General features: G+C 39.3%; 1 protein-coding gene across 1 annotated transcript in view; it reads left to right on the forward strand.

The window, feature by feature from the left end:
• Window positions 1–12766, forward strand: part of patj (PATJ crumbs cell polarity complex component) — a 164387-nt gene that overhangs the window by 88295 nt on the left and 63326 nt on the right. Inside the window, exons 20-21 of the mRNA XM_048602089.1 lie at window positions 251–460; window positions 12120–12239. Coding sequence (XP_048458046.1) covers window positions 251–460; window positions 12120–12239 — 330 coding nt within the window. The remainder of the gene's footprint in view (window positions 1–250; window positions 461–12119; window positions 12240–12766) is intronic.

A 12766-nucleotide genomic window follows, 5' to 3' on the forward strand; every position in this document is an offset into this window, starting at 1 on the left:
TTCATCCAGCTGTGCACCTTGTTATCTCAGATTCTCCAGCATCGGCAGTTCCTACTATCTCTGCCTGGAAAGTACGTACGTTTAAGTACTGTTTATAGACTGAAGCTTCATTGAAGTGTATTGCAAAGAAATTTTGGGATGAATCTATGCTTGTAGCTGTGCGCAGTTCGAGAGTACGATGCATCTTTATCTGAGCTTGCTTCATATTTTCGTCTAACCTATTTCTTATGGTCTCTGGCTCCCTCTGCAGGATCCTTTAGATCCCGCACGCACTGTTATTGTTATTCGCTCTTTGGTGGCTGGTGGGGTTGCTGAATGTGATGGCAGGGTGCTACCCGGGGATCGGCTCGTCTTTGTGAATGACTACAATCTAGAGAATACTGCTTTGGGGGACGCTGTTCAGGCTCTGAAAGATGCATCGACTGGCATAGTCCGCCTTGGCATCTGCAAACCAATGGTGGTAAGCACCAATAATATACGTGAACTGCAAACTTTTGATTGTTTCACAGCTATAAAATATTTTTTACTTCTACGGAACTCCTTTTGCAAATCAAAAACTTGCAATTTCTTTTGTTTTCATGTTTATTTACAGTTTTGCTTAAAATTGAATGTAATTCAAATATAACTGAAATAATTCTTTTTCTTCTTGTATGTCAACAGATTGTTATATTTCAGTAAGCTGCTTCAAATGTAATACATTACTTTACTATGTAATTCAGATTGAGACCATCATTGTTCCAGTTTGAGATAATCAAATGATTACACTTCAATATATGAAAGCATTCAAATTTTCTATAACAGGATAAAAATGAAAATATTAAGTTTGGTGGCTTTCTGTCTCTTAAAAAGCTCAAATGTTACAAATTTTACCCGACATCTTAAGCTATTTGCAATTTCTTTTTTTAAGATGCCTGAATTTTTTTGAAGTTGTGACTTTTTCTTCTATTAGGTAAATTGTGACTTTATTTACTTAATGGAAGAACCTGTTTGTCACAGGATGTTTCCTGCAGCCACCTATAAGCAACCCTGAAATGGATATGTATTTTTCACAAAGCTGTAATTGATAAAGAATTGATAAACAAAGAACAAATAAAGATCAAAGGACAGTACAGCACAGGAACAGGCCCTTCGGATTGCCAAGATGGGCCAATACATGATGCCTTTCTAAAGTAAAAGCCTTTTGCCTCTACTTGGTCCAAATTTCTCTTTTCTCTGCCTATTCCAATATCTATCAAGATGCCTCTAAAACATTATATCCTCCTCCATTTCCATCAGCACATTTCCATGCACATATCACCCTCTATCTAGAAAACCTGCCTCTCACATCTCCTTTAAACTTGCCCCCTTTCAACTTAAACCCATGTTCCTTAGAAATTGACACATCTACCCTGGGGAAGAGACTGACTATCTATCCTAACCGTGTTAATTTCGTAGCTTTGTATCAGGTGACTCTCATCCTTTGTTCAAGTGAGAATAAACCAAGTTTGTCCTATCTCTCTTCATAGTTAATACCCTGCAAATCGAGCAACATCCTGGTGAACTGTTTCTGTACCCTCTTCAAAGCTTCCACATCCTTCTTGAGGTGTGGCAACCAGAACTAAACGCAATATTCCAAATGTGACCTTATTAAAGTTCTGTACATCTGCGACATGACACACTCATTTATATACTCAATGCCTCAATTGATGAAGACAAGCATGCCATATGCCTTCTTGACCACCTTATCCACTTGTGTTACCAATTTCAGGGAACTGTGGACCTGTACGCCTGGATCCCTCCATATCTTGATGCTATTAAGTGCTGTTCCATTTACTGTATACTTTGGTTCTACATTAGATCTTCCACAATACATCACCTTGCACTTGCCCGGATTAAACTAATCTGCCATTTCTTCGCCTAAGTCTCCAGCCTACCTATGTTCTGCTGTATTCTCTGGTAGTCCTCCTCACTATCTGCCGCTCCCCCAATCTTTGTTTCATCCGCAAACTTACTTATCAGGCCACCTACGTTCTCCTTCAAATCATTATATATATTACCAACAACAAGGATTCCAGCACCATTCCCTGTAGAACACCACTGGCCACAGATCTCCAGTCAGAAAATCACTCTTCCACCCCTCTGTCTTCTATGACTAAGCCGATTCTCGATCCAGCTTACCAGCTCATTGTCGATCCGATGTGAATTCGCCTTTTGTATTAGCCTAGCATCTTGCTAAAGTTCATATAGACAGCATCTACTGCCCTGCCCTCATCAATCAGCTTTGACACTTGCTCAAAAAGTTCAATCAAATCTGTGAGACACAACCTCCCCCAAACAAAGCCATCCAAATGTGAGTAAATCCTATCCCTAAGAAGCTTCTCCAATAATTTCCCTATCACTGACATAAGACTCGCATGACATAATTTCCTGGAATATCCCTGTTTCCCTTCTTAAACTACGGAACAACATTGACTATCCTCCAGTTCTCTGGGAACTTTCCTGTGACAAGAGAATAAAAAGATTTTGGACAAGGCCCCATAAAATTCCCCACCTGTCTCCCTTAGCCTTCTGGAATAGATCCCATCAGGACCTGGGGATTTATCTACCTTTAATGCTTTTAAAAACACCGAGCATCTTTTTTATATTGACTTGCCCTAAAATATCAACATATCTCTCCTGAGGCTCAACAGCTACAATGTCCTTCTCCTTTGTGAATACTGATGCAAAATATTCATTAAGGACCTCACCCACTTCTGCTGACTCCATGCGTTAATTCCCTCCTTTGTCCTGAGTGGAGCTACCCTTTCCCTAGCTATCCTCTAGCTCCTTATATATGTGTAAAATACCTTGGGATTTTCCTTAATTCTGTTTGCCAAAGACATTTCATGGCCCTTTTATCCCTCTTAATTTCTTGTTTCAGTTCTTTTCTGCGATCTCTGTATTATTTGAGGGCTCTGTCTGTCTTCAGTTTCCTAAGCCTTATGTATGTCATCTTTTTCTTTTTGAATTTCTCTGATCATCTCAGGTTCCTGAATCTTGCCATCCTTATCCTTTATTTTCTCAGCAGCGTACTGGCCTTTATAAGATTCCCACATGACAGATGTGGATTTACCCTCAAACAATTGCCGCAATCTATCTTCACCTGAGGACTACTCTTATCTTTATTCATAAGTAACTTTGTCAGAAGTCACCAAACACCAGGTTGTAGTCCAACAGGTTTATTTAAAATCACAAGCTTTCAAAGTGCTGCTCATTCATCAAGGGGAAGGAGATGCACAGGCACAGAATATGTAGGCGGAAAGATAATGGCAAGATAATTCCACGTAATTAAGAGTGTCAACATATGAGTACAAATAGTGTGAGTAGAGTGTTGACAGGCTGAGTAACAAGTGAAGGGATGATCTATGAACTGATTAATTAAGGCTGAGAGATAAGTACAAATAATCGAAAATAAGACGGTATTAGAGACAAGCCAAATGGCTAGAATAACATGAGTAAGTATTAGAGTGGCATGACAAGGGTCTAACCAAATATCAAGTAATCAGAAACTAAACAAACTAATTACTTGTGATTATCTCTCAACCTTAATTAGTTTGTATAGTTTTTGATTACTGACAAAGGAGCAGCGCTCCGATAGCTTGTGATTTTAAATAAACCTGTTGAACTATAACTTGGTGTCATGTGACTTTTGATTTTGTCCACCCCAGTCCAACACTGACATCTCCACATCATAAATAACTTAATACTTATTGAATTATGGTCACAGTTCCTGAAATACTCCCCCACTAAAACTTTGATCACCTGGCTAGGCTCATTCCCCAATACCAGTTCAGTAGGAAGTTGAACTCTTTACATGGTATTTCAAAGAACCATCCTGGACACACCTTAAAAATTCCACCCTCCTCCAAAATCCCTGGGTACTAAGCAAGTCCCAGTCAATATGGGGAAGTTAAAATCACCCTCTACGACAACCCTGTTGTTTTTACATTTTTGTGTTATCTGTCCACGTATCTGTTCCTCTATCACCTGCTGGATATTGGGATACCAGTAATACAATCCCATTAAAGTGATGGCACCTTTCCATTTCCTGAACTGTACCCGTATGGCCTTGCTGGATGAGCCCTCCAAGGTGTCACCCCTCAGTACAGCTGTGATATTCCCCCTGATCAGTAATACAACTCACCCCACCTCTTTTACAACTCTCTGTCTTGTCTGACACATCTAAATCATGGAACATTCAACTGCCAGTCTTGTCCCTCTCTCAACCAAGTCTCTGTAATTGCTAGTACATCACAGCTATATGTATTAATCCAAGCTTGAAGTTCATCTGCCTTGTCTCTCATACTCCTTGTAATAAAACAAATATACTTCAGACCTGCCATATTCAGTAACCTCTTCCTGTCTGTTCTTCCTCTTAACCTTACTGGCCTTAGTCTCTGACTCCTCCTCAGTTGTTTAGCTTGCTGACCTACTGTTCTGATTCCTGCCCCCTGCGTCACGAGTTTAAACCCACCTGGGTGGCACTAGCAAACGTCCCTGCCAGGATATCGATGCAACCTGTCCTCCTTGTACAGATCCCACCTGCCTGGAAGACATCCCAATGATCCACATGCCTGAAGCCATCCCTCCTACACCAGCTCTTTAGTCACATATTTAACTGTACTATCTTACTATTCCGAACCTCACTGGCAAGTGACACAGGAAGTAATCCCAAGGTTACAACCCTAGAAGTCCTGCTTTTCAACTTTCTACCTAACTCCCTGAACTCCCATTGTTGGATCTCATCTCTCTTATTGCCTGTGTCATTAGGACCAATATAGGCCCATGACCTCTGGCTGCTCACCGTCTAGGGAGCAGCACTAAGGAGGCAACGCTCAGAGTCTCACTTGTGGCCACGGAAACGCTTATCTCTGCCCCTGACTATACAGTCTCCTTTCACTACTGCTCGCCTACACTTCAATCCTCCTTTGCTAGTCATGGGGCCATTAATCTGGTTGGATGAATTAACATCAAATCTTCAGGTTACAGGTGGTCAAAGTGTAATCCCTATCAGGGGCATCACATGAAAAGAAATGGGTTTACTTTTAAAATACTTCTTAAAAAAATTTCCTTCTGTTCTCCCAAAGATGCTGTGATAGATTTTTATATGTTTTGTGTCTGCATTGCACTGAGTAAGATTAACACAAAGTCAACTGCAGGCAGCCGTTATTGAGTAAACTCTTTGCCTTCTCTGTTGGGTAAATATACAATGTAACAAAATGGTCAGATATTGTAACATACTACACTATGTCAGCAATATACTACACTCTGTCACAACATATTATCATCGAAATATAAAAAAGATACACAAGTGCTAGAATACAAAATGATTAAATGAGATTACCTGAATTTAAGAGAATGGATTTCATATTTGTTTACTGTATTCACAACCAAAGCACGTGACCACTACTGCCAGAGTAATTTGCACATAAAACTGGTTGTCTACCCTTAACACCTGAGTGTTTAATGAAAACCCCATTTAACAAGAAGTTGTGTTTAGAACAACGTTTTTTCCTCTTTATGCCTGCACACTTTCTATTAATATGAAACACATCTGGCATCATTCTTTTTCTGTCTGCGTATCATTTCTATTGACTTGTTGACTGTTCTCTCAACATTTATGACAATCAAATCTGAACATTTGACCGTGACTGCCAGTTCTACCTAAATGATTGGGAGTGTGGCATTAATTTGTCGTCTTCAACAAAGACCATGACTGACTTTTAAAGTTTTTAAGATTTGTAGCTGGGGTTGTGGATGAAGTTGTGGACTTGCTCGCCGAGCCGGTGTGTTTGATTGCAGATGTTTCGTCACCCTGCTAGGTAACATTGTCAGTGCACCTTCAGTGAAGCCCTGGTGTCCTGTCCCGCTTGTTATTTATGTGTCTCGGTTTTCTGAGGTGGTTGGCATCACTTCCCATTCTGTTTATATATCGCTTTGTATATACAAACACATTGAACTGGAGCCGGCATACTAACCACTGAAAAATAGAACCTGAAGTGATGCTAACCACTCCAGCAAACTGAGGCATATAAATAACAAGCGGGACAGAACACCGACACTTCACTGGAGGCGCACTGACAATGTTACCTAGCAGGGTGACGAAATGTCTACAATCAAACACACTGGCTCAGTGAGCAAGTCTACAACCTCACCATGACTTACTTTCTGATGCTGGTAGATATTGTGATATCAGCAAACATTCTCTTTCTTTTTGACAAAATGTCTATTTGACTTTACTTTGCTATGAAGGGAATTTAGATGATAGGAGGCTGCTAGTGTCTCCCTTGGTCATATTACCTCTTTCAAGCAAAAAATCTTCATGACAGTCAGGAAGTTTCTTCTTAATCTTCATTAGTTAGGTCAAGACATCTAGTTTCTTTACAACAATCCCGTTCTTATGACCTTAGTGGTTTGTCCACCATGACTTTCGGAACAGCATTGAACTCTCTAAATTTCAGTCCTGGTGTATCATGACTCCTAGAATCATCATAGAATCCCTAAGTTCAGAAGAAAGCTATTTGGCCCATCGAGTCTGCACTGACCTTCTGAAGATCATCCCGCCCTGATCCTCACATTTACCATGTCCAATCCACTTAACCTGCACGTCTTTGGACTATCGGAGGAAATTGGCCCACCTAGAGGAAACCTACAGAGACATGGGGAGAATGTGCAAACTCCACACAGACAGTCACCCGAGGTTAGAATTAAACCCAGGTCCTTGGCGCTGTGAGGCAGCAGTGCTCGCCACTATGCCACCATGCCGCAACCTTTCAAAAGTACTTGGATGAGCACTTGAAATGTCATAACATTCACGACTATGGGCTAACTGCTGGAAAGTTGGACTTGTGTCGATTTAGAGTAGTTTTGTCAATGAAAATTTGATGGGCTGAAGGACTACTTCTGTACTGTATGATTCAATGTTTCTCGGTCAGATAATTTCTCATTCTGGGACACTTAACAGATTTTCACCAACTCTTCAATTTTTTTTCTAACTTTTAAATCCCAAAAACATCATCTTGCTACTGCTTTCAAACAGATTACCCCCTCTGTGGTCTTGATGAAACCCCTCACAAAATCTCTGTCTACACCTTGATGGCATAATACCTCATAAACTGGATAGGAAACAGCCTTGATGTACACTTGGTCCATTTCTACATGTGAAATATTCCTGTAGGTTTCTTTTCATTGCACTTTTTAGGCCACCCATTCAAAAAATAATTGAGGACTGAGCACTAGATCTGTGCAAGTTTCTTCATTAATTTCTCTAGCAGACTCTGGGGATGTGTCATTTGTGTTTGTAAACTAATTCACAGGTGACAGTGGCTAGAACTGAGGCAACCTTTGTGGGAAATCTCAAAAGAACATTGGTCTTTGTATAATTTCCTGATTTATAGTATGTCTATCATAATGATGGCTAAATTTGATCATTTGGTCCTTTTTGCTTCATGAACACTGCCTGCTCTTCGAGCACTTGATCAATGCTGGGCAAACTGTTGCTGATCCCTACTATAAATAACTTGGTTCATTTTAACTCTATTTTTCTAAGCCAAACCCTTCCTATCTGAAGACTTTGCTCCCTCCTTTTGAGACCAATGGCAAGTAGTAGGATGCATCATCATATTCCACTCTAATTCTAACTTGCCTTAATACTAGAATACTGTTATTAGACTATCTAGTCAGTTTCATACCAATTTTGCCAAAGGAAATGTGATTTAGAGGTTTATCACTCCCACTCTGAGATAATAGATATAGTTGTAGCTTTATCAATGATGAAAGTAAGTAGTGCATTTCTGATATTTTTACTGTGGGTGCTGCAGTTGTAGCTTCAGCCCCATTATTCTCATCTTCCATGTGCTGTTTCTCTTGGTCTTTGAGTACAACCTTTGATGATCCAGCTTGATACCCTTTCTGTCAGTTTCCATATTTATCATGTGCATATTTCCCGACTCCTGAATTAGCTTTGGATCTGTCATGCCATTGTATGACTGTAGCCGACATCATAATCTGGCATGTCATCTGATTTATGAACAATTTTTCTACAGTCTTAACACTTAGTCTGCAAATGGAGCATTGAATGATTGGTGGCTACCTTGGGAATGGTATCATCTAATTTTTTGGCTGTGAGACCGTGAACCTAGCTGCTGTAGCCTTGACCTTGCTGAATTGCAGTGCACTTCCCTCCCCATCTCAGAAAAGTAGCTCCCTTGCAATATGTAGCTGTTCTTTTCTGTTATTTGCTTGTATGTGGCCTCGTTGTTGGTCTCCTTCTACATCAACTTATAGGTGTTCCTCAGAAACGTGGCCTGGGATCCATTCATGTTTTGGCCTCCTGCAAATGTGTCTTGACGGTCGAATTCTATGTTTGCATTACATCCTTGTATTTATCACACAACAACTGCAGTGGATCAGTAAGGGAGCTCACCCACGATCTTCTCAAGGATAACTTGGGAGAGCCAGTGAATGATGCCCATAAGTGAATTAAGACAAAAAATCCACAGTGATGTGTGAGTTTCTTTAACTTGAGAAAGTAATCTGTAGCACTCTTACATGGCAACTGCTTCCTTTGATGGAATATAAATCTCGGTGTAATCACATTCTTAGTCATGACATGAGTTTAGAATCTCGTTAAACTCAGCATAGTCCATTGCACTGGGATTTCTTGGATAAGGCTGGTTAGACACTACCTCAAATGTATCTGGCCCATTTTAATGGGAGTAACGTTTAATTTATTGTCATTTTTTTTCCCATTTAGCCAAATGTATAACCTTGTTCATAATTAGACAGCTTTTTTGTTCGAGCTGAATTCACTGATCATCCTTGAATATGCCATTAATGCTATTTCTCCAATTACGTACCATGCTGATTTACTGTGCACCTGAACAAGCTTTCAACTCATTCAAATTTCCTTCTAATAAATGTTAGCACTTCCAAAAAAGTTTTAGTGTTCTTTAATCCTGACTTTCACAAATGGAATGTAAACGAAAATTCCATCCCAGCCTCCTCATCAGCTTTCTGTTGTGTATTGCACTGAGTAAGACGAACAGAATTGTAGGTATCCACTATAAAACAAACTCGGCTGACATCTCCCCAACAGGGGGGGCAATTCACCAGAATTGCAAGACACTACAGCTCAGACAGCAGGCAGCATGGTATAATTGTTTTGGCGTTGGGATGTTTGTCTGTTATTGAATTAATATTTAGTACTGGATGATATTGCGGCCTCAGGCCTTGCAATGCCCAGAAGCAAAGGTAACTGATAATTATGCCATTCATATTTAGTATTTGCACGAGTATGTCAGTAGTCATGCAATATTTTGGAAAACAGGTTTTGAGGAAGAAAGAAGGAACATAATCTAATTATGAATTGTCTGCAGGAACAGAGAGATGTAGGGCTCAAGTAGAGAAACTGAGAAGAGGTGGAATGATGAGAACAAACAGGATGATCTGTGATAGCATGGAGGACAGGTCAGATTAAATGAGAAAATAAGTGCCTTCTTTATTGCTTTGGATGACAGCTATGAGTAGTGATTCTACCTTTCCATTTAATTCTAGTCCAGATATGTCTTTTGCTTGTCACAATATTGTCTCCTATTGCCCTTCAAAATCATTCCATTCATCTCTGCTGCATTTCATCCTTCCATAGACCTTGTCCTTTGTTCTTTCCTCTCCTCCTTCACTTTCTTTGTCTTGGTCAAAAGGTGTTACATCTCTCAGCGTTCATTGCTTTGATGTACCGTGTCTGACCTGAGGAGTCAACCCTGTTACTCTCTCTACATATGCTGCTGAGTTTACACAACATTTTCCATTTCTTTGTTTAAAATTTCCAGCATCCAGAATACTTTACTCTTATAACAAGGATGACGGGCTTCATTTTTGTCCAGAAGTAGGATAAACTATCAGGTTAAGGGAAGAGTTAATTAAGATGCTCCAAATTCCAAGCACATTTGATAGAGCTGATCAAGTGAAGCTGCTTTCATTGACAGGAGGGTTAGTAATCAGAACAAACAGATTTAAGAAAGAACTAATTGAGTGATTATCACTACTTTTGTTATGATCAGGAATGTATGAATTGAGAAGGTGATGAAAACAGATGTGCTAATAATCAAAAGGGAATTGAATAAGTACTTGAAAGAGAAAAATTGTAGCCAGGGTTATGGGAGAGAGCTGGCAGGCTCAGAGCATACACAGGCATGATGGGGCTGAATGACCATCTCTGAGTTGTATAACTTCGTTACATTTTGCAGATTGGTTGTTTTTATATTGATGTCATTCGGTATTTTCATAGTATTTGTCTAATTCCTGTATGACAGTGAGGTATGTTACTAAATGTAGAGGACCTGACCACAAACAGCACATGTATATACAAAATGCTCCAATATTGTGAATGCATTGCAATCAAAAGTAGTAACCTTGCAAAAAATATTTTGCATTTTACTAGTTGTGGATGATGGTACGGCAAGGTGGCTTAATGGTTAGCACTGCCGCCGCAGCGCCAGGGACCCAGGTTCGATTCCAGCCTTGGGTGACTGTCTGTGTGGAGTTTGCACATTCTCCATGCATCTGGGTGGGTTTCCTCCGGGTGCTTTGGTTTCCTCCCACAATCCAAAGACGTGCAGGTTAGGTGGATTGGCCATGCTAAATTGCCCGTAGTGTTCAGGGATGTACAGGCTAGGTGGATTAGCCATGGGAAATGCACCGAGTAAAAGGATAGGGTAAGAGGGGGTGTCTAGGTGGGCTGCTCTTTGGAGGGTTAGTGTGGACCCAATGGGCTGAATGGACTGTTCCACACTGTAGGGATTCTGTGATTCTATAACACTTCAATTATTAATTAATTGAAATCAACTAACTGTATAAAATAGGAATTCATATAATAACCTTTGAAGCTATGTATGTATTCGCTCAATGCCTCACTGCACATTTGTTCACTAGGCATTTATAAAATCCTTTAAAAAGAAAGTACAGCTGAGATTCATAATTTTGTTATTATGGTTCGTCTCCTCCCAGACTGCCTTCTCAGCCCCTTGCCAGATGATTTTTCTCAGCAATTTCTGCTGAGGATTGTAGCTTCTACTGCGAGCTGATTTGCTGTCATATATCACATTTGTATCTTACATTATTGTCATATAATGACTGTAGCTCATCTGCAACCACTGTCTGACATCCATCATCTAACTACACTTAGGTCAACCTGTCTTTCTGCTGCCTTCCACTTTTAGAATAGATTGCTGTAGCTTTTCACTTCTGACCAAATGACTGAAATACTGATATTTTCTTTTCTGGATATCACTTTTGAGTTTTCTTTTTGCTGTTGCAGTTTCAAGTACCTCTTCATTTGTCATTTAGTCTGTGTTTGGAAATTTTATAACACACCTAAGCATCCACACGTCAGAGGCCTTTGTTTACTTTTACAGATCTTTATTTATCATCTGCTTTCTGAGGCATCCAGGAAAATGGAAAGAATGTAGCATCTTATGAGTTTTATCCTTGTTGCAAGCTTGAACTTTCTTGTTGTCAGCACATCATGCAACTTCACAAAATTACCCCTCTATCCTTAGTTTAACTTATGCATCACATTGGCAATCTTTTCTTATCATTTGCCCTAAATGGGTAGACTTATCTATTTACTCCAGTATGATACCATCCTCTTGAATCTTCACTCTAACGTCTGATGTATTTCTTTGAACTCGGATTTTTTTTTGTATTTTCGGTGTCTGTATTCAAAATATTTTGATTTTATTGCTGTACAATACTTTAGGGCCTTATAGGGAATCACCCAAATGGATGACATTTAATGAGATCAATCGCAAATATGATGTGAACTTCAAACTTGAGACAATTAATGTTAGGTGTAAAGAAACATTTCTTTATGGCTTAAACATATATTGGTCATCAGAATGTCTATGAAAATCATAGAACTTTCCTGTGTGCTCAGATGTTGACTGTAACAAAGTGAAAAAGTTGAGATCTTGGTGAGGAGAAATCTTTTATCAATATCAGAATTTGATTGATATTTTCAATGTATTTGTTATCATTCTTAACATGGAGTTAAAGCAATAAAGATTCGTACTTAATTTACAAAATTAGTATTTTCTTCTCAGACTGAAGCAAATGAAAATGACAATTCAGACTTGAGTGATTCAAGTGCTACTACAGAGAATATAAAGTCTGATTTGGAAATATCGAACTTTGTCTATTCCTCAAACCTGCCAGTACCACATGTAAGTGCTTCTTTGTTAGGATTATAAATGTGATCTTCAATTCCTTCTATAATACGTTGGCCGGCATTAATTTTATTTATGTGTGAACATTTGTTAGCAAGTAACTTCTTCTTGGGCAGACTAATGATGTCTGACAGTTGCCAATCTATCAGATGGCTACTTGTTGACTTCATTAACTGGTGTTTTCTCCATGCCAGTGCACCTTTATCAAGCAGAATCCACAGCTAACCAATCAGCACTCTCCCCTCATAAAATATAAATTTTGTTTTTCCTTGTAAATTATCCTGATCAATGCAAGACAAAAAATCTTCCAGCAAAATGTGTCTTTTCTCAGCAATGCTAAAAAGGAGAAATGGCACATACTGTGTTTCTAAATTTTAAATTGATATTTTGAATCTTGTGCATATTGCTTGTCAGGAAATCTTTGGTGTTTACAAAATGTCATTTCAGGCAGATAATGCAAATTCATTAGAAAGTGAATTAGTAGTAGAGGTGCAAATTTGGTGACAGACATTAATTTTCCAAAA

Source organism: Rhincodon typus, chromosome 10 (genome assembly GCF_021869965.1).
Source record: "Rhincodon typus isolate 14 chromosome 10, sRhiTyp1.1, whole genome shotgun sequence".
NCBI lineage: Eukaryota > Metazoa > Chordata > Chondrichthyes > Orectolobiformes > Rhincodontidae > Rhincodon > Rhincodon typus.